The sequence below is a fragment of the Podarcis vaucheri genome (genome assembly GCF_965113315.1).
Source record: "Podarcis vaucheri genome assembly, chromosome: 14".
NCBI lineage: Eukaryota > Metazoa > Chordata > Lepidosauria > Squamata > Lacertidae > Podarcis > Podarcis vaucheri.
In genome coordinates, this window is record NC_138752.1 from 30,605,774 (window position 1) to 30,627,217 (window position 21,444).

At 47.3% G+C, this 21,444-nt stretch overlaps 2 protein-coding genes across 3 annotated transcripts; both read left to right on the plus strand.

The window, feature by feature from the left end:
• The first annotated feature begins 28 nt into the window (after positions 1-28).
• PALB2 (partner and localizer of BRCA2) lies at positions 29-14,338 on the plus strand. Of its 2 annotated transcripts, none has more exons than XM_082199331.1 (13): positions 29-232; positions 1,552-1,611; positions 2,009-2,108; positions 2,816-4,471; positions 5,296-6,044; positions 7,506-7,580; positions 8,539-8,700; positions 8,990-9,075; positions 10,252-10,413; positions 10,577-10,693; positions 11,958-12,045; positions 12,669-12,817; positions 13,642-14,338. In XM_082199331.1, exons 1-13 carry the CDS (start codon positions 179-181, stop codon positions 13,874-13,876), a joined length of 3,693 nt encoding a protein of 1,230 aa, XP_082055457.1. In that variant the 5' UTR covers positions 29-178; the 3' UTR covers positions 13,877-14,338. The 2 variants fall into 2 exon arrangements, with proteins under 2 accessions (XP_082055457.1, XP_082055458.1); XM_082199332.1 differs by lacking the exon at positions 29-232 and adding an exon at positions 435-546.
• Positions 14,339-16,552: 2,214 nt separating this feature from the next.
• NDUFAB1 (NADH:ubiquinone oxidoreductase subunit AB1) lies at positions 16,553-21,337 on the plus strand. The gene is made up of 4 exons (XM_082199412.1): positions 16,553-16,775; positions 17,906-18,028; positions 18,513-18,600; positions 20,208-21,337. Exons 1-4 carry the CDS (start codon positions 16,590-16,592, stop codon positions 20,297-20,299), a joined length of 489 nt encoding a protein of 162 aa, XP_082055538.1. The 5' UTR covers positions 16,553-16,589; the 3' UTR covers positions 20,300-21,337.
• Positions 21,338-21,444: the final 107 nt, after the last annotated feature.

The following is a 21,444-nucleotide window of genomic DNA, read 5'->3' on the forward strand; positions in this document are numbered from 1 at the left end:
GGCGCCGCTCTACCTTCCGTCTCTATGGCGCTAGCTCCCGTTTCTTGACATGGCGCATGCGCAGAGACATTCCCTCGCTCCAGGCGAATCTTGCGTTTCCATGGACGCCGTTTCGCTGGTTCAGCTACTGCGCAGGCGCAGCTGACGCGAGGTGCGTGGCGCGCAGAGAGCGGGAGATATGGAGTCTCCGCGGGGCCACTTCCCGGCCCTCAACGCGCAGGAGAAGGCCCAGGTGGGCGCCGGGCGAGAGGGGCCGCGAGGGAGGGGCTTTGGCTGGAGGAAGAAAGGGCGGGAGGGTCTCTTGAAGAGAGGGGCTTTGGCCTGGCAGCTGGGGAGGTAAGGCCCGCCCCTCTCCTCTTTTCCCGTGGTAGAGATTTCAGGAGGCGGGACAAGGGAAGAGGGCCCTCACTCTGCGGTATAGAGCATGTGCTTTGCACGCAGAAGGCCCCATGGGTGGGATTTCCAGATATGGCTGGGAACCTTGGAGAGTTGCTGCCAGTCACGTAGACGGTACAGGCTAGATGGACTCAAATAATCTGACTTTGTGTAAGGCAGCTTCTTATGTCCTTGCTTAAACCAGCTTTTTATTTAGAGCCATGTGGACTGGATTTTTCCTCAACCTTGGGTCCCAAGATGTTGCTGGGCTATCACTCCTATCATTCCTAGCCAGCATGGCGAGGGGTCAGATATGATGGGAGCTGTAGTTCAAGAACATCGGGAGACCCAAGGTCGAGAAAGATCATGGCTTGGAAGAACATTCTCACTCCAGTTTGCATACAAAAAAAAAAGTCTGTTTTTAGTCCCCACTGGCATCTTCAGGTGGGAGTCAGAAACACCTTTGCTTGAAACCCTCGAGAGCCACTGCCACTGTTGACAATACTGAGCTAGATGGAATCTTACTTTGTAGGGAAGGAATATAAACACTTGCTTTGCACACACAAACTCCCAGGTTCAGTTCCCATCAGCATCTCCAGGTGGGAGTAAGAAAGACCCCTGTCTGAAACCCTAGAGAGCCACTGGCCCATATATAGATCCATAACTTAGCAGTAGAGCAACTGCTTGGTGTGCAGCTGGTCCCATATTCCACCTTCAGCATCTCCAGGTTGAGCTGCCCTTACCTGAGACCCTGGAGAGCCACAGCTGTTCAGTGTAGAAACACTACTGAGCTCGATAGGGCAATTTCCTATGTACTCCTTTTGGAGATCTGTTTAAACCAGCCTCCCCCAACTTTGTGCCCTCCAGATGTTAGGCCTATAACCCCTATCAGCCCCAACATCATACAGCTGTGTTGGCTGGGGCTGTTGGGAGTTGCACTCCAAAAAACCTGGAGGGCACTAGATTAAGGGAGGCCAGTTTATACTGTTGGGGATGCGGTTTTAAGTTACACAGAACCCTTCATTTTGAGTACATTGTTTTGGTGTGCAGTCTTGTGTTCCTCCTTCCTCCAGCAAGACTGAGTGTTTGGCAATGCAGTTCATGTAGCTGCTGCCTTCCTAAATCTTGTTTTAAAACAACTTGTGGTGACCACCTTGTAACATCTTTGTCTTCCAGCTGAAAGAAAAGTTGGCCTTATTGAAAAGAGAATACAGCAAAACATTCCACAGGTTACAGGTAAGTAAACAATAGTGTCTGCCAAGGACTTATAAGCAAGGTCCTGAGGGCAGCAACACGAGAGCAGGTCTTTTCTGCAGTGGCCCCTCACTTGTGGAATGTGCTCCCTGGGGAGGCTCACCTGACTCCTTCCTTACATATCTTTAGGTGCCAGGCAAAAACATTCCTCTTCTTCCAGGACTTGGTTAATTAAACAATCTATGGCCTTTTAAACTGGGGAGGGGGGTATTGTTTTGTTTGTTACTATAGTGTGTAATTTTGTGTCCCCTCCTGTGATCATCTAATTAAGAGTGATACAAAATTTTAATAAATAATAATATTTTTGGCAGAAAATGAAATCACATCTGATTAAGCACCGGTCTTCCCATTACCCTTTTTATTGTTTTTGTTTTTGTAGCGTGCTGAAAGAGCTGAAAAGGTGAACAACTATGTCAAGAAAACGGTTGCAGAGAAAAACCTGTTACTTATGCAAGAGGAAGCTGAGGGGGACCTTGCAGGTAAGCCTGGAAAGGCAGATCCGTGATTCTTTGGGTGTTTATCTGTCCTGATGAAGTCATTGCTCCATGGCTCTCACTCTTGTATTATAGGCTCATTCTACCTTTCCCAAAAGGCAGAGCACTTTTTGTATTGCACCTAATGCTGTTCTTGGGCAGGCCTCTTGGGCTGTGGACTAAGTGAGACCATTACAGGGAGATGCCATAAAACTTAAATTAATTTTTCTTCTGTTGTTTCTGCTCCAAAACTTTGCATTGTTGAGATCTTGGAATCTGTTCACTTAGAATTCCGCACATTTTCTGTTTGGCTATGTACCGATGAGGCCTGGTGTTCCAGTTCAGAACTAGCCCCTTACTCTGGGGTATTTGTGAGTGCTTATTTTCTAAAATGAGGGGAACTGGGACTAAAGCCATCTTGAAAATTGTGCTGGGTGGACTAAGGACTGTGAACTCAGTTCTAGCACTCAATTATTTAATTCTAAGTGTTTTTTATACCTGACTCTGTTTGATGAATCTCTGGGTTTTGATTTTTAAAAAAAGGAAAGTTGATTTGTCAAGCCTGAACTCTGCTCTCCACTCTTTAGGAAGTGAAACAGAGTCTTATGTTAAACTGCCTTTGTAGTTTTCAACTTTTTTGATTGAAATGCGCTTCGTTTTGCTCTTCTGTGTGCTCCCTTGATGGCAGTGTGCTGTTATTTTTTCCTTCACAGATGGTGGCTGTTCAAAGAAGAGCGCTGCAAAAGCTGCATCATTCACCTTCAAGCCTGAGGCCTTCAACCAAGAAGACAGCTTGCTAGGAAACTTGAGTTCTTCGTGTAGCAACCAGGACCGCAAAAGGGTTCTCTTTAGTCCTGTTCTTAAGAAAAACCAGAATAGTTTGTCAAGAAGTAGAACCAAAGTGCAACAGAGAGCATCTTTGGCTTTGGAGGAAAGAGAAGAATCTACATGGGATGCACCTCTGGGAAATGTGGGACCCCAGCCAGAGAGCTCCCAGGGCTCCAGGTCGCCAGTTTTCAACAGAAGTGACAGTTTATGGACGGACCATAGCATCCCAGTGGCTTCCTCAGGGAACACAGCTGAAGAAGGAAGAGGCAGCGATGTTTCTCCTGTGTTGCTGCATCTGGATTGTTTACAGGAAACATCTGGACAAGCCACCTTTCTTCATGATCTGTCGCGTGAAAACCAGGAGTCTTCACCTGAGCATCTTTGTGAGGAAGGCCTGTTTGATAGCTCTGGAGGTCCAGCTGTCAATAATATTGTGTCACCTGCAGACATGCAGATTGAATCTCCACAGATGGAGAAGGAGGCAGGCCGAATTGCAGGCTTAGCTGTGACCATTGAGGCTGCCTCTCATACACATGGAATGCAGCAAGAAGGCAGCCGATGCCAGGAACCTCAGAAATTGGAGCTCAGCGGCGGTGACGCTCCCACCAGCAAGCCCAGTGGAAATAGTTTAGGGGATCAGCTTGAAGAAACTGGATCTCCCCTCCTGGATGGGGCTCCAGCCACACCTGCTAAGGATGTGCTGAGCTCATGCACAGTAGTTGAGGGGCTCCTGTTTCCTGTTGAGTATTACGTAAGGACAACACGGCGAATGTCCAGTCAACAGAGGGAGGTGAACTTGGCGGCCGTCATTCAAACCCAGCTGGGCAAAAGTAGGAAAGGACAGAGAATTGTGTGCAATGAGAAGAGCACAGATCCAGCCTCGTCGTCCTCCCAAGGGCAGACAGAAAGTGGTGAGCAGAGGGAGGCTGTTCCTTTCCCATTTCCCAATTCTGGTGCCAGCCCTGGCACTTCTCCTCTTCAGTCTCTTTCTAATGACAACACATCTTCCAGCGGGGATCTAGTACAGAGTGAAGGCCTAGTGCAGCCCAGAAGAAAGAGAAGGCTGAGAGGGAGGTCTAATCACAAGGCCTTGTCCGCCACAGCAGAGAATGTGGAGCTGACAATTCCCAAGGTTGATAGTTCTCTTGTGCCAAGTGAAGCTCAGGGAAGGAAGGAAAACCACCATGGAAGAGACAAAGCCACAGTGCTTTACATTACAGCTGGTGGCAGCGTGGAATCCAAGCCGAGTGGCAGAAAATGGCTGGCAGAGTCTGCAGTTTCTGCTTCCACACACCCTGAGACTGAGTTAGAGACTGTCCATGTCTCACAGGTGGTGAACTCAAAGGCCAGTGTTCCCTCCAGCTTCATGGGAAGCCTGGAAGAAAATGACAAGACATGTTGTCCTGACAGTGGGTCTCCTGAGCAGGCTGGGAATTGGAACAACGCTGGGGTCAATCTGGCACAAGTGGATAGAGACCCCTTGCCTCACTATGCACCCCTAGTTGCCTCTGTGAAATGCAAGCGGAGGGGAGCACCCCGAGGTATGTGCCCCCTGGACCCAGAGCTCGTTCAGCTTTATCACCCAGGGGCAGCTTGGGGAGGGGGCTCCTACTTGGTCCCTTTAGAGCAAGGGTTGCCAATGCAGTATTTGTGGGCACCACAGTGCCCACCAATTTCTCCAATGGCTCTCAAGAAAGGCCTCAGTAAATATCCCCTTGGGAATATTTTGCTCATTTCCTGTGTACACTGGCTTAGCTTCTTCAGTGGAGACCCCTCCCCATGAGGCAAGTTGAGAAAGCTCCCTTAGGTGGCGTATTTTCATGAGGGTGGGTGGGCTGACCTGTAGGATCTCCTTAGGAATTTCTTTGTGACTGGCCCCTTTGAAGTGAGTTGGAGGTGCTGTGCAGCTGGCACACAAGAGGAGCTCCCTGATTGATTGATTGATTGATTGATTGTGCCCCATACTAATTGGGGATGGGGAGGGTTTTTGGATTTCCAGCTTGATCACTATATGCTAATTTTACAGGCCCCTTGGTGGTCTTTGATATTTCCCCATTGTTTTGGGGCCTTATTGAGCTGGGGGATGGGGGCAGAGGACAAGGCTTTTCAAAATGTCCCTGGAAGCACACAGGTCCTTTGCATCTGTCCATTTCTTCCAGGAGAATCCTGAGATGCAGGGGAGTTCACAGCTTAGAGCATCTAGGTGATTCAGCAAAGGACACCTGAGAGCATGTTTCGAACCAGCAGGTCTCCTGCTGCTAATTTGAAGCAGGGTGGCTTTAAGGATCCCAGGAGCCCTTCTAGAGTAAGATCCTCACAACTGCAGTGAATGACAGGCTAAGCTGTTTCTCTTTTGTATTTGCAGGTAGAAGGAGGGCCAGCCTGCCTGTGGAATCTCGGGGTCCTACCTCACTTTACCTCTTTGGGACAGGTTCCACCAAATTGTCCCTTCCTTTTCATGGCAAGAGAAGTAAGATGTCCAGTCTTGAATGGCTGCCCTGTGGCTTAGAGCTCCAAGAATTCCACCTACCTGAAGATGAATTTGGGCTCCTTAAACTGGAAAAGCTCAAAGCCTGTGCTGTAAATCTGCCGGAGACTTTTGACACTGGCCAGTCAGCCAAGTGCCTCCAGGACACTAGTGGGGCTGGCTTTGAGAAAGATTCAGCACTAGGAGAGAATCCCATTTCCCTGGAGAAAGAGCCACCCTTTCCAGTGGGCTCCCCTCGGAAAGCTCTTCCATCAACTGAGTTGTTCCTCTCTCTAGCCCTGGAGGGTATCCCAGAGTCCCAGCTGCCTACCCCAGTTTTCCCCCGTTTGGGGGCAACCCCAGCCTCCCAGGCCTTGCCAGGCACACCTGGCGCATCTGCTTTGCAAGCTCATGCCAGCCCTGAGCCAGGGGACTCTGCAGGTATTTCTGCCTTGCCCAGGAGCAGGCAAGAGGAAGAAGAGGGAGGTGGCGAAAGGATGCCCTCATTGTCACAAGGCCAAAGGGAAAAGAGCTGGAAGCCTGATGAGGACATGGCCAGCTTTGAAGAAAGGCTGCTATCAGCTGGCGAGTCTGTTGAGTGTTACAAGGAATCCCCCAAACAGGAAGAAAGAGCAGAGGAGCCTCTGGTTGGTTGGTTGGTTTATTCATACAATTTCTCTGCTGCTTTCCAGTGTACAAACAATAATCAACAAGAGCAGAACATCATATTTACAGCACAAGTTATATAATTAAGAGTTTTCAATAAAACAAAAGAGCAGCTAAAAATGCAGCTGAACATTATTACTCACTCCACCCACATTCTGCTGTAATTATCAGTCAGTGATTGCACACTCTTGCTGGGTACTACCAACTGCTCTCTGCTTTTGGTCATAATTGTAGAGGTCTCTGGGATTCCCAAGGAGAAAGCAGAGGTGTTTTTGTCAGAGCTGCAGGCTTGACCTTCCCGGAACTGCAGTTATAATCAAAATGCGCTCCCTTGTGTACCTCTTTCTTTCCTTTCTCTTGGCTGCCTCCAGAACTCCATGACACTCCCTGTTCTTTGGCCCTGCCTAAGTTTCCCACAGCCTCTCTGTGTCTTTCCCTTTCTTTGCTTCCATGTCTTGCCCATTTCTCCCTCCCTTAATCCCTCAGTCTCTGCCCATTCCTCAGGTTCTTGTTGCCTACTGTGCCCTCTTTCTTTGGTCACCTTCACCTGGAGTTCACTTGGGTCCCCTTAGCTACCCATCCCTCAACATTCCTGCCTACTCAACCTGTTTCTGCTAACACCTCTCTCCAGTCATTCAGCCCTCTGTGAGAGTTCCCCCACCTTTCCCAGCCAGATTGACTTTTCTTTCACGGAAGCTGCATCAATTGCCAGGGTACTGTGGCTGAAACCTTATCTCTGAGCAGGTAGAATGTTCATGAGCATTCCAAGACCATTCCCAGCAAGGGGCAAGTCACTGTTGGTTTTTAGCCTACTTGGTGCGGAATACCCTTGCGTCCAAAAGAAGGCAACCTAGTTCAAGTTTCCTCCCTTAGGCAGGATATTTCATGCATAAATCCTTGGTATAGCCTACCTTGAGTGGGAGACTTCTGTCGCTCCACATGCTGCTGAACTGCATCTCCCAACAGCCCCTTTAGGCATGATGGGAGTTGCAGATCAACAAAATGTGGAGCACCAAAGGTTCCCCACCTCATTCAAGGGGTTGGAATATTGAGAGTTCATGTTTCACCTTAACTTCCTGGAATCTTGATTTGGGACAACTGCTTGTCTGCCCAAAATCACATTTCTGCAGATAATAATAATAATAATAATACATTTTATTTATATCTCGCCCTCCCTGCCGGAACCAGGCTCAGGGCAGCTAACATCAAAATATATGATACATTAAAACATTTAGTTTTGGCAACTCAGTACACTCCAATTAAATAAAACCAAACAAATCTAGCCAAACATCAAGTACCTATCTGACTAATTAACAATTATTGCATTGCTTATCAACCTACTATTAGCATTCCAGGTGCCTGGCACTTAAGAGGCAGGTGGGAACTCTGCTGCCTGGAAGCCATATGGTTCTTCATTTTATTACCTTGATGTTTTATTGCAGAACGAAGTGGCCGTAGAAGACCCAGCGGACGACAGCCAGAGAAAAGGGAGCTTGCAGATGACCTCAAAACTAAAGGTTAAAGAACAAAACCATGTCACTTTTTTAAAAAAGTGCTTTACTGATGTAAATGCACATCTGCACTTTTTTTTTTTTTAATGCCTTGTTCGGATTCTACCTACTTCTGGACACAGATGTGTCCTTCCCCTGCCCCGGAGGTTGGGCCCTGTATGGACAATGTTATTCAGGCTTGCTAGGACTGATTCACGCTTTTGTTTATTTTTCCTTTTATATGCTTTTATTCTGTTTTATTGGTTTGGGTTTTTCATTATAATGGATATTGTATTTATATTGTACGTAGCTTACACTGCTTAGGGGTTAAAAAAATTAAGCGGCTCAGAAATGGTTATGAATAGGTAACAAAACATTGTAGAGGAGCAGATAGCCAGTTAACTCTGGAGTGAGAGGAGTGGCACAGTGGCCCCCACCCTCTTGGGTACTCTCCTTTCTCTTGCATCCTCCCATCACACTCTCTTTTCCTAGGACAGGCCTCCAGGATAGTGCCAAGAATCCTGTTTTTTTGGGGGTTTTTTTTGCATGTGTGTGTGCGGAGGACAGAAGTATTGTAGTTGGGTGCCCATGTGTGCTCTCCTTCTCAGTCTCAGGAGGTGGGGAGGAAGCGGAAGGGCAGGATTAGCCGGGTTCAAGTACTTGATGTCGTCAGGGCATCTGGCATGAACAGGGGAAAGGCCTTTAGAAATGAAGTACCGGGAGACCACATCTGATCCATACTGGTAGGAAGGCCTGGATATGCAGGTGGTTTCCTGGCAAGCTTGAGCCTCGGCCCCTTTATTGAGCTAGCCGCTGGTCTGGTGCCTGCACGTGCCCAGTAAGCTGTTTTTCCCTGTGTAGGGGAGCACCAACCCCTTGCTGCTGCTGGAGGAAGCTCTTTGTGGCACAAGATTTGCCTTTGCTGGCAACATTTCCCTCCCGCCCACCTTCCCCCTATTGATTCTTTTTCTCTTGTTTTGTACAGAGCTGCTCTGGTTCGTGCTCAGTGGACGTGAGCACCGTGTGGTGGGAGGCCGCTGACTTCACAGCACTGTGTGTTGTGACAGCTTGTGAGGCTTTCGTTTCCCTCTGGAGGCATCTGGAGTCCGGCCACTGGGGCTGTGTGCACACCTGGCACTTTACAAAGGTTAGAAAGAAGGGGTCTTTACTCCTGCTGAAATAGAATATGTGTGGTCTGCCCCATGGTGGCTATCATAGCACCAACAACTTGCTGCAGTTGCCCTTGAGTAACTTCTGGAAACCAAAACTGGCTCTGGGCTTCTTCCCATTGGAGCATCTGGTTGGCCCTTGGGAGAGCAACATGCAGGACTAGATGGGCCCCCCTTTGGTCTCTTCCAGCAGCCAGGCTCTTGTCCTGGAAGGGGGAGCACGGATGAGAAGGAAGAGAGTTGATTCTTGTTACTCTGGTTCCCCAGGTTCCGGTCATTCAGATTGTCCCTCTTCCAGGTGTCCAGAGCCTTGTGTGTGTGGCATTGGGAGGACTGGAGATTTCAGAGATCAGGTGAGTTGCACTTGTTTTCAGAGATCCAAACTCTGTGTTCCTCCACAACATAATCATTGTGCATCTTAAGTGTTACTTTAAAAATGCTTTTTGGGCTCTGAGTAGAGGCCAGCTCTACTGCTGTGGCCTTGAGGAAGGAACCTTGACAGTTAAGTCTTTGTGGTTATTTCTGAGTGCTGCTGCAGAGAAGTGAGATTGACCCTCTTATAACATGATGCTCTGCTCTTTGGGTATTAATAACTCATCCAATTGTACTTCTGTTAGGCCGGCTGATATGTCACAAAATAGTGTGCAGACTCTCAAGCGCACCTCGTTTGTGTCTCTCCCCCTACCCCACTTTGCATTGCTTGCCATCTAGCCTGATGGAAATCTCCTAGAAGTTATGTCTACCAACCAGAATAGCTTTAAAAGAGTAGGATAAGGCCATGAATGGCTACTAGTCATGATGGCTATGTTCTACCTCCACTTTCAGAGGAAGCATCCTCTGAATACAAGTTCTTTGAAATCACAAGTGAGGAGAGGGCTGCAGTTGCACTCAGGTTCCCCTTGTGGACTTCCCAGAAGCATCTGGTTGGCCTCTATGATGCTGGACAAGATGGGCCTTTGGTATTTGGTCTGATTCAGCAGGGCCTTTTTTATGTTGTTAGTTTTGGAGAACTCGAAAGCTTGCACAGTATTTTGCGACATTTCAGCTGGCTTAATAAAGGTATTTCTCTAATTCAGATTTTGCAATGCTTCTTACAGACCAGTACAGTTACCTTTCACCTTTTCAGCAAGCGGTGCTACAGGTTACTGAGTTACCACAGTTATGCATAGAAAAAGACACAAGAAACCTCCCATCAATGACTTTGTGGCCTTTGGGAGAAGCAGAAATACAGAATTTCCTTGCAGTGCTCTGTAAAAGAGCTGAACATAGCAGACCCTTTTCATAGTGAACATAAATACACCCAAATCTCAGAAGTTCACAATACATACTGTAAGACAGAGACAAGGAATTATGAGGGCTGCCTTGTCAAATAACACTGTTTTTCTTGCACGGTAGCACAGAGATGTTACCAATACACTAAGGTTCTCAGCATAGCTGCCTGAAGTAAGTGCCATTGACATAAGGGGGGGGGGGATTACAAACATGCTTGGAATCAGGCCCAAAAGCTACCATGTCACCTTTTCTTCCAGGTTCTTGTTTTATTCTTCTGAAGATGGCTGTGTTAAGCAACCCCTCGTCAAAACTGGAAACATAAATACTGTCCTTGGACTAAAGAATAGGAGGCTGGTCAGTAGTTGTGGGTCACTCCAAGACCAAGAAGTGGAAGTCCTCTCTTTCTCTGAGACAGGAAGGTGAGAGGTGGCAGCAGTGGGAAAGGAAAGTTGGTGTTGGGGTGGGGGTTCCACTGATCTCCTGGAGCAGCAGCAGAGACAAAAGGTGTTTTGCTGTCTTTGAGGCGTCTTCTACTTCTTTCAGCTTGGTTTCAACATCCCTGGGGGTTTCTTTTGTTTCTAGGAGTAAAGAGAGGCAGGCTTTGATGCCTCCTGAAGAGACTGTTTTGGCTTTTGCTGAAGTGGATGGGATGGAGGAGGCTTTAATTGCCTTGACTACCACAGATTGCTTGGTGGTCTGGTAAGCATCTGTATGGAGTTTACTTGCACCACTGCCAGAACAAAGTTTTTCTTTAAATCTAAAAACTTACAAGTGTCCTAAATTAACGAGACTCTGATGTTTGACTTATATTTCATAAGGAAACCAGAAGAAAGCTACACTGCAATTTTATAAACATATATTCCACCCCCACTCACATGGGAGGAAATATTTGTTTGTGGGGAGAGGAGACTAGTAAAGGACACTTTAAATATTTTTAGATGATCTTTTAAAAATTAAGACTTGGTAATTCAACAGCATGCGTTTGTCTTATATTTTTTAAATTTTGAGGTGGGGTGGAAAAAGTATTTTTAACATGCTATTTTTAGCAAGCCCAGAAAGTCATGATTGATAGTGGATTTCCTGTGAACAGTCCTGAGACCTGTGGGTATAGAGTGGTAAATTACTACTACTAATAATAATACTAATACAGTTGTACCTTGGTTTTTGAACAGCCTAGTTCTCAAATGTTTGGCTCCCAAACGATCGAAATCCAGAAGTGACTGAAACTCTCTTGGGTTTCAGACTGGGGAGTTTCTTCCAGCCCTACCTGGAGGGGCTAGAAATTGAACCCAAGACTTTCTGAATGCAAAACAGGTGCACTACCACTGAGCTACAGGCCCTTCTTTGTAACTTGTCCCTCTCTCAGAGGCAGGGTTTTGTTTCCCAGGCTGCCTTCATGGCCATTTATCCCGAGGAGGGCCTGTTCAAGTGGTTTGGTGCAAGGACGCCAAAGAACGATGCCAAAAACAGCAGAATGGTCAGTTCTAGTGCTTTATTAAAGCAAGGTGTAAACTTACAACACAGCTGCTGCCTTTACAGACTCAGGGCAGATACCGAAACAGCAAGCAGCCATCATGACTTGTCTGCAAGGTGCTACTATGTTAAGCATTACTTATACACAAAGCAAGCTACGCAAGCTGGCATCAGTAGCCCAGTTAACACCCCTGGCTTAGAGGCCCCTTCCCAGCTCGCATTCATCTCCTTGGATAAGGGAGTAGCTGACAGGCAGCCGGCGGGAGAAGTCTCTCCTCTCCTAACTGAATCAAAACAAAGGCTTCAAAGCAGATAAGCATATGTGACCTCATTTTTGCAGCGGCTAACAATTAGTCTTGGGGTTATCCTGACTATCAAGATGGTGTTTACAGGCCTTCCAGAACATTTTCACTGTTTGGTTCTACACACCACCTCCCCTTTTGCTGCACTCTGTACAGGAGCAGGTGACATTTGCTTTCTCCTTTTGCAGGAACTTGACAACTGGGCAGCTGCTGAGAAAGGTGCCCCTTGGTTCTTCCTACCCAGGATCTGTCTGCCACAAAGCCTATTCTGACTCGGTATGTCTCTTAAAGCAGGTTCTGCTCTGTGAAATACACAGTGCTGCAGTTTGGGCTAGGTCAAGGAGCAAGGCATCTTGGGGGAAAGGGGATCTGGGATTCAAGTTGCACCCTTGCACTTACCTCTCCTGTGCCCTCCCCTGATGTTCTTGTCTTTGTGTTGCACTAGCTCCCTAGCTCTAGACACCACCAAGGTCCAACTTTGACATTGAAGGCCCTAAATCCCTTTAGTTCTGCATTCCTAGGAGGTTGCCTTCCCTCCTACATCCCATTGCAGTGTAAGGCATCAGCAAAGCCTCCATCAATATAGCCTTCTGTTCCCTGGGTTAAAATGTTTCTGGATTGGCATCTAAGAGCTAGACCAAAACATTTCCCAATCTGAGATTTTAACAGAAGCTCTGCTTTCAGTCAGGTTTGCAGCAAGCTGCGTGCAGCTTTCAGACTGCAGCATGCCTCGAGTCTTTGAGGTGGGTTAGAAACAGAATCACAATCTTGTTAAGGGGGTACCACTTTCCTGAGCCCTGGTTCTCCTCTCCCTCCCCCTAGTTCCACCACCAGTCTCTGCTACTTTTGTTGCTTGCTGAATTGACATTTCCACTTGCTTTTCCTTCCTTGTGGATCAGGGCCTCCTGTTCGTAGTTCTGAGCCACCCGCATGCCAAGGAGAGCAACTCATGGGTGAACCCTGCCTTCCAGGTGGTTGTGCTCAACCCCAAGACAGCGAGGAGTGCCAGGCTGATGTCCTTATCCCTTCCCCTGGGAATCACAGGAAGGCAAGTTGTTGTTGTTTGCTGTTGTTGTTTCCACCCATAAAACCAGCAGTTAGAGCAGATTGCAGCCAAACTAGGGTATGGGGATCTGACTGCCCATTTATCTCATTTCTTCCTACTCTGGCTGGCAGCAGCTCCCAGGCTCTCCGGCAGAGGTGTCTCCCAGTCCTGCTACCTCTGATAAGGTTAACTGAGCGCAGCAAGGACTGGGGGTGTCCTATATTCAAGGCACATGCTTCCCCTCCCCCACTTTCTTTCCAGCCCAGTGGAGCTACATTCCTGTTGATGCTTCTGTAGCTCTGGGTCACTGGGAGGGCACTGCCTCCTTCCTGCCAGCCTCCTGTGTAAATCTGATTTTAAGCACTGGAGCTTCCTGGACTCTGGTGAAGGGAGCTGCTTCCTCTGCAGCTCTTCATGTCAGGAGTTCCTAATGAAGCCTTTGCTGGCGTGTGTCATGATGGGTTATCGTTCAAGTGCAGACCACTTTCTGCTTGCCACCTTCTCTGCCCTTTGAACATCCTGGACCTCTTCCACAAACAGCTTTTTTTCCTGGTTGATAATGAGGATCATTAAAACATGCTGTAACTTCCGCTTCTATTTAAGCAGGCTTTTTAAGGATCCAGATTTTACTGCACTGTTGTGATTTTAAGAAAACAGCCTTGTATAAAGTTGTAGAAAAATGTTAAATCTGTTTTTAATCGTGTGAGTCCTCTGTGTTTCTTGTTCTTATTTTGACTTTATGCTCTTGCATTTTAGTTCTACTTAAAAAAAAATTAAATAGTTATATTATGGGGCAGCATTAATCTGGATATTGCTTTTGGCTCTAGGTACTTGGAGGGTGAAGTGAAGGGTGCTTCTGCAGCAGCTGTGCTAACATCTGGAACCATTGCTGTCTGGGATTTATTTTGGGGGCAGTGCACGGCTCTGCTGCCCCCTAACTCTGAAGGGAGCTGGTCTCTCGCCAGGTGGTCTGTAACTGACACTTGTCTGCTGGCTGGGCAAAAGGACGGCAGTGTTTACATTTACAGTTACACAACAGCTTTGAGGGACTCGCTTGGTTAGATGAGTTAATTTGGACAAGATTTCCTGCACTTGAACATGTAAGGACTAGCGGATCCATTTCTCCGAAAAGTTGAATGCTTTCAGGAATAACCCAATTTCAAAAGTGTTATGAAGTGGCCCTAGGGGAAAGTTATATTCTGTTTATTCTGGCATTGCCAGTATAGTTATGCCTGCTGGGGCCAATGGTAGTTTTATCCCAGAAGGCTGGTCTCAGGAATTGATAATGGACACGATCCACTTTGAACGTTTTCTCTGCATACCCCTATAGGCTTCCCTGGGCACAGCATTGTTCAAAATCTATTGTTCTTACTGTTCACCCTCTTGGGCAGGCTTTGAACTGTTAAAAACATTTTCTGGAGTGTCTTAAATGTAATATTAAAAATTCTTTTTCAAAAAATGTATAAGGTTTTCAAGGTGACGGGTCTGTTTCTAAACACTTATAAATTGCCTAAAATTTTCCAAGTGCTGTATGTGTATCATTGAAAGATAAGACAGTCCATTCACCCAGCCTCACAATAGTAATAGACCCAATAGAAAAGGAAGAAGTAATAGACACAACAGAAAAGGAAAAGGGAATGGGGAGGGAAGAAGAAAACAAGTGTTGGAGCAGCTAATCCTTTACTGTCCATTATGATGTCTCCCTCTCCATAATTATCCTCCTGGGCTGCAGAGAATGGTCTACAGATAGCTGGCATGAAAGTGGGATGGGGTACAGTGATACCTTGGTTCTCAAATTTAATCCATTCTGGGAGTCCGTTCAATTCCTGAAACAGTTCGAAAACCAAGGCATGGCTTCCGATTGGCTGCAGGAGCTTCCTGCACTCAATTGGAAGCCACAAAAGCCACGTCGGACGTTCAGCTTCCGTAAAACGTTCACAAACCGGAACGCTCACTTCCAGATTTGCGGCATTCGGGAGCCGATTTGTTCAGAAGCCAAGCCATTTGACTACCAAGGTACCACTGTATTTGAGATTTCAGGCACACATCTTCAAATTTCTAAAGGACTGTCTCATGGAAGATGGAGCAAGTTTTCTCCTGCTCTGGAAGGTAGGACTCGAACCAATGGCTGCAAACTCCAAGAAAGGAGATTCCAACTAACCTTCAGGAAAAAACTTTCTGACAGTAAGAGCTGTTTGTTTGACAGTTTGGAACAGTCTCCTTTGGAAGTTTGTACACTGTCCTTCCTGGGACATTTTTAAGCAGAGGTTGGATGGCCATCTGTCATGGATGCTTTAGCTGAGTTTCCTGCATTGTGGGGGTTGGGCTAGATGACCTTTGGGTTCCTTCCAACTCTACAATTCTGCTTCTACGGGGGATCCCTGCCCTCCTCAGTACAAAGTAAGTAGAGAGGACCTGCGGTGCTGTACTGCACCTGACTGGTCCCTCCTGTTCCTTCCCTTCTACCCTCCTGCTGTCTGTCGTAGAATGAAAATTGTATTGACAGGAATGAGGCTTCCAGACCGTTACCCATAAAAAGAATGGAAAAAATCCGGGAGGTTTAGCATAATGCTAAATGTAATGATGAAAAAACGACTCTCTCTACAGTGAGAGTGGGGAAGCTTTGGCCCTCCTGATGTTACTCCCATAATCCCTAGTAAAAAAGGTAAAGGTAAAGGACCCTTGGATGGTTAAGCGGTCATCTTGCTTTCAGGCCAAGGGAACCGGTGTTTGTTCATAGACAGCTTTCTGACTAAACCACAAGCCAGAGTGCACGGAAACACCATTTACCTTCCCGCTGCAGCGGTATCGATCTACCTGCACTGGCATGCTTTCAAATTTCTAGGTTGGCAGGAGCTGGGACAGAGCAACGGGATCTCACCCTGTCATGCAGATTGGAATCACCAACCTTCTTATCGGCAAGCCCAAATTGGCCACCTGCGTCCCTTACCCGCCCTAGTAAGCATGGCCAATGACCAGGGATGTTGAGAGTTGTAGTTCAGCAACCTATGGAGTGCCAAAGGTTTCCCACACCTCTACAATGATCAGTGGGGGTGGGAGGCTTGTGTGTGTGTGTGTGCGCGCACACACATGCATTACACAGCTACACCCTCTGCAGGCATGTGTTCCCCAAAAGGGTTTCATCCTGTCCATGTGCCCTGCAGGCTGGCTTTGTTAACTGGTGGCAGGGTTTCAGGTAGGAGTCTTTCCTAGGTCTTCCTGGAGATGCCAGCCACATAACATGCCGAAAGGCCTAGATTCAAAGTGGGCAAAGATTCCAGTCCCTGTTGTTCTGAATAAAAGGCTGGTTTTAATGGCAACATTGTAATCTATTTTTATTGAGTCAGACCTCTTGGCTCATCTAGCTCCATATTGTCTGCCTGGGCTGGCAGTAGTTCACCAGAAGAATATCCGCAGCCCTATCTGGGACCATCTGCATGCAAAGGAGGTGCTGTCTGGCAGTGAACCTTAGGGCTGCAGGAGGGAAGAGGGCAATGAGGCAGCCTGGAGGGCTATCGACGCTACTCCAGTTTTACTCGGAGTAGTCCCATTGAACTTAACTGAGGTCCGTTACTTGTCATTTGAGTCACTGGACGGGGCAAGAGGAGGAGCCACCACGTGAGCCTGAGGGGAAGGCGGGGCTTGCTTTGCATATGCAAACACGGCGCGCTGCATGCTGGGAACCTCCCCTCCTCAATACCCTTGAAGCCCGGCGGGCGAGCGGGCTGGCGCGGGGCATTGTGGGCGTCGGCGCAGGCGCACTCGCGGGGTCATCATGGCGGCCCGTGTCCTCCTGCTCTCCTCCACCTGCCTCCGCCGCCGGTGTTGCAGCGGGAGCCGCGGCTTCTTCTCCGCCTCCTCCTCACCGCTCGGACGTCTCAGCCTCCAGCTACCGCCCGCCTCCCGCCTCGCTTTCTTGGCCCCCCTCCTGCCGCCAGGAGCCGCCAGGCTAACGCCGCAGGTGAAGAGCGCAGGCGGGAGCCCGTCCGGTGCAGCGCAGGGTTCGGCTTTGCAGGCCGCCCGGGATCCCGACGCGGGGGGTGGTCTGGAACACAGCCCAGCGGATCGCGAAAGATTCGGGGTTTTATCATTTTCCTACCCCGCCTTTCAACCAACAAATAGCCGAAAATAATTGTATTAATTACCACAGCTAAAGCTGGATCAAGAATAGCGACAAAGAGCGGGGTCAAAACCTGAAGCGGCACCGACTCCCCGCTGCATGAGGGTGGTGCTTCCCCCTCGTGGCCTTTCTTGGCCTTTTACTGCTGCCATGGGGAGATGATTCTGCTGCTGCTGCTTCCTTGGTGGGGTAGTCCCAGTTTCGTTTATTCTTGCATTTGTTACCACTTTGAGGTTTAAAGCTCTTTTCGTTGTTGTTTTTTACAATCAAGCGGTATGTAAATTTTATGAAATAAATAAGTGAATCCATGTATGTGCCATGCCTCCCCTCCAAGGAGCTCAAGGTGGCAAGGATGGTTCTTCCATCTTGTTTTATCCTCACAACAGCCCTTTGAGGAAGGTTCAAGAGAGAGAGTGAGAGACCAAGACCAGCCCAATGTTGCCCAGTAAGCTCTGTGGCTGCGTTGAGGATTTTGAACTTTGAGGTCTCCCTGGTCCTAGTCCAGCACTCTGGGCACTGAACCACACTGGCCCTGGATTTTTAGGCTGGGCTTCCTTCACAAGCACAAGGTGCTTTGCCATGAAATGGGAGATTTTATGTGCACACCAAGGCAGCAAATGCCCAGTGGAAAACCCCTTGCACTGCCCTCCCTGCTTTTGGAGTTCCCTGTGGCATCTGATCCCTAGGAATTATATTCTGAGACTCTGCTTTTCAGCCAAAGTTGTTTTTTTTGAAGGCGCGTTTAGTTTGCCATAAATTTTAGGGCTTGAGAATGATCTATCAGGCTCAGATTTTCAGGAGCTGTGTTTCAAAATCAAACATGCACACTGCAGTGTCTCCATCTATGAATATCTGGGGAGCTTTAATGACCAGTTCTTTTTAGGTGTCACCTGTAAAGAGTTAGTATTTCAGGTGAGGGTGCTGAGGATATTCCCAAATCATGAAAAACATATCTCTGGCTTTTCCTATAGGTCTCTGGAACGTTGCTTCAATTATGTCGTCATTACTCTGAGATGCCTCCTTTGACCCTGGATAACATCAAAGATCGAGTTCTTTACGTCCTGAAACTGTATGATAAGATAGATCCAGAAAAAGTGAGTAACTGTGTTGCAGCTTCTGTTTTGACCCTCTTTTTCTTGAGTCCCAGATTCTTCATGTGTATGATTAACATACATTTTGCACTGGAGCAAACTGCACCTTTGAATGAACCACAAAGGTGTGTTCCCTATCTTCCTAAAACTTTGTGCCAGCCCAAACAGGTCATCTGTTATGGCCATAGCAGATGATAGGAAGAAAGTTGTCTCTCTGGCTTAATGAAACAAGTGAGCATCCAGACACCAAGAGGAAATAGGAAATGAACAATAAGGGGTGGGGGGAATTTCACTTTAAGATTGTCCAGTAATGGGAACAAAGTCAGAACAATGTTCTGGGTGGAGTGGAGAGAAGACCTCTATATGTAATAAAACCCAAATCTCCCTGGAGTCTTTGGCCCCTATTTTCTTACTTTTGACATTATTTTGATGGTTATTGACATTGTCCGTTATACCATAATTTGGGGTTTTCTATTTTGTCTTCCAGCTCTCGGTAACTTCCCACTTCATGAAAGACCTGGGCCTGGACAGCTTGGACCAAGTGGAGATCATCATGGCAATGGAAGATGAATTTGGTAATATGTTTGATGTATGCAAATACATCTCAAGATGTGCCTTTTAGAATGTCACAAGGTCAGAGTGTGCCTGCTGTGGAGCTCAGTCTTAATTGAGAAAAAACAGAATTTAATACATAACAAAGTAACACTCCTGGGCAGTTGCTCTGAGCATCTGAGTTAGACAGGCCTGGAATGCAGATGTTTTCATCTTCCATAACATTGGCAACAGCCCACCTAGTGTGCCCTTTGATGTCTCTGCCACAGTGTCAGGGAACATCAACTCTGTGGCATTCCTTTGGCAAAGCAGTCTGGGCATTCATTCTAGCAGGGATAGCCAACATGCTGCTTTCCAGATGTTGCTGTGCTGTTCACCATCTCTGACTGGGCTGGGGCTGCTGTGAGTTGTAGTTTAACAACATCTGGAGAACACCATGTTGGCTACTCACATCATTATACAAACTGCCCAACTAGGCTTTTAACGTGACAATCCTTTCATTCTCCTTAGATATGCACACATTTCCCTTTTCTCTCTTATTTGACCTTTTAGTATAAATTTACACTCACTTAGTTTCTCTCTATATTGGTGTTTCCCACAGTTCTCCATGGCACATTGGTCATTACACCACTTCCTTGCTTAGGCTCAGCCATCTTGCACTGCTGTGCATACTGATATGCGATTTGGACTTGTAGGAATTTATACCAGGTCAGATTATATTTGTCTTTCAAGTCCAGTATCATCTACTCTGGCAGCAGCGCTCCAGAGCCTCCGGCAAAGAGAGACATCCCCATCAGCTGTTTCCCTGGTCCTTTTAAGTGCAGATGCCAGTAGCTGAACTAGGGACTACCTTCATCTAGAAAAAAGGGGGGCACTGGGTTGTGGTTCATCTCCAGTTGCATTTCTGACAAGACTACTGGAAAAAGATGGAGCTCATGCATTTTAGCATAGCCCAGCTTGCTGAACTCCCTTCACTGATATAAGGGGCCTGGTACGTTACCCAAACTGCTTCTTCTTTGGTGATCACTTGTAGCCATGTAAGATTGTCTTCCATTAATATGGTCTTAACAGTGAGTCTGTAGGTGACTGTGGAGGCCAATTCTGGATCCACACATCCTTTCACAGTGGCGCCATAGGTTTCCAGGTTAGAGTTGATCACAGTGAGGATTTGCCAAACGTGCCTCCCCTCTTAGCACGTTTCTGCCTTTTATCCCGAGTTTGTGCTTCTTCAAATTACATGACACCTTTGGTAGAGGCTGTTCTCCAGTTGGAGCACTTACGGGCCAGTGTTTTCCAGTTGTCGCTGTTTATACTACATTCGTAAAGGTTTGGGGACCCAAATTATAGTGATGCTCATTGGTAGTTGGATAAATTGCTTCTGTTAAATTCCCTTTCCCTCCCCTTACTCTTTAGTAGCACTTTAAGCAGTTTCCGGGAGAATCTCATAAGCAATAATGTGCTTACGAGCTGTTCTTGTATGTTTACACCCTGACTCCCAGGGGATTCTGTTAACTTTCCTGCACTACATGGCACCCCCTTTGCTCCTCCTTTGGAAAACTACAGCATGATCCCTTGTCTTGTTGACTGAGATTCCTTCACCTCTGGACTAAACAGGCCACATCTTTTTCAGGATTTGAAATCCCTGATGTGGAAGCAGAGAAGCTGATGTGTCCGCAAGAGATTGTAGATTACATTGCCGATAAGCAGGACGTGTACGAATAATTGTTTGTGTTGAGCTGAGTAAGTAGAGACTCCTGCTGGAAGGAGTGTGCAGTGGTCTTGTGGCAGAAAACCTGCATGGAGTGATGCTCTCCTCATTCAGAGGGCATCTGATGCAAAGGAAGCAGAAGATGGGCGTCTTGGGGAGGACTTCATGCTCTTCTCACTGCAAAGGCATCGGGCTCTGCTAGATAGAGAATCTTGGGTAGCTTGGAGCAGCCCCCGTTAAAACTTCTTTGGGAGGGTGGATTATTTGATTCATGTTTTGCTTGGGAAGGCCTTGGGAACCTGCTGCCTCTCCTCACTGGTGTTACTAGACTTGCTTGAGGACACAGCCCTCTATCTGTGTCCATAAGCCACCTTTCCATGTTCATGGAATAAGCAACACACAGCTGTGGGAAGTTACCCTGTTGCTAAGGAAACATCATCCTCCTGTGACGTCCTTTTGGAGTTGAGGCTACTGCAAGCTGGCCTAACACATTTTGCCAAATACAGAGGAACACAGCAAAGGTCCTGTTATGACCAGGTAGCTGAATGCCCCTAGACTAGAGCTCTCCTGGAAAAGGGAGCACTTTTTCTAAAGTAAAATGCAAGGCAAAGTGCAAGAAGAGTAAGTGAAGGCTGTTCCAGAGTGGAGAGGAAGCAATAACTGGCATTGGAAGTTGAAAAGGTGACCAGGGGTCGGGGTAGAATGAGAGATTGAGTTTTAGCTCTATAACAATCTCCCTTTCCTTTATGATCAGTCAAAACCATGTCAAAAGGAAGTGGAACCCCCTAGTTTATAAGGAAGTATTTCACTGTGTGTATTACCTCTCGGTGATCTTTTTGAGTTTCTAAGCCATACGTGTCTCCCTCTCCCTTCCACAGGTGCTTTGTTCTGTCGTGAGGGCTAGGATGATGTCAGCAGGAAGAGGGGACCGTGTCATGGAAGCTCTGTGCTGTATTGAATCACTATTACGCTCAGAGGAATAGCCCTGTTGGCTGCTGTATTTAAAGCTGTGTAATATATGTTGGCCTCCAAAATAAAAAGACTGATACTGACTCCTTTATTCTGATTTTCACTGGTTCCAAGCATGTGTGTATTACGTGTCTCAGGGTTAGGGTTACAGCTACATTTCCTGTTCTCTTCCGGTTAAGGGGTGTGGTCC

What these genes read in the sequence shown, in the direction of transcription:
- NDUFAB1 (XM_082199412.1), top strand. Translation starts at nt 16,590, where the DNA reads ATGGCGGCCCGTGTCCTCCTGCTCTCCTCCACCTGCCTCCGCCGCCGG. An exon ending in CCGCCAGGCTAACGCCGCAG is followed by an intron (nt 16,776 to 17,905) that starts GTGAAGAGCGCA and finishes CTTTTCCTATAG; the next exon opens with GTCTCTGGAACGTTGCTTCA. An exon ending in ATAAGATAGATCCAGAAAAA is followed by an intron (nt 18,029 to 18,512) that starts GTGAGTAACTGT and finishes TTTGTCTTCCAG; the next exon opens with CTCTCGGTAACTTCCCACTT.
- PALB2 (XM_082199331.1), top strand. Translation starts at nt 179, where the DNA reads ATGGAGTCTCCGCGGGGCCACTTCCCGGCCCTCAACGCGCAGGAGAAG. An exon ending in CTGGAGATTTCAGAGATCAG is followed by an intron (nt 9,076 to 10,251) that starts GTGAGTTGCACT and finishes CTTTTCTTCCAG; the next exon opens with GTTCTTGTTTTATTCTTCTG. An exon ending in ACAAAGCCTATTCTGACTCG is followed by an intron (nt 12,046 to 12,668) that starts GTATGTCTCTTA and finishes CTTGTGGATCAG; the next exon opens with GGCCTCCTGTTCGTAGTTCT.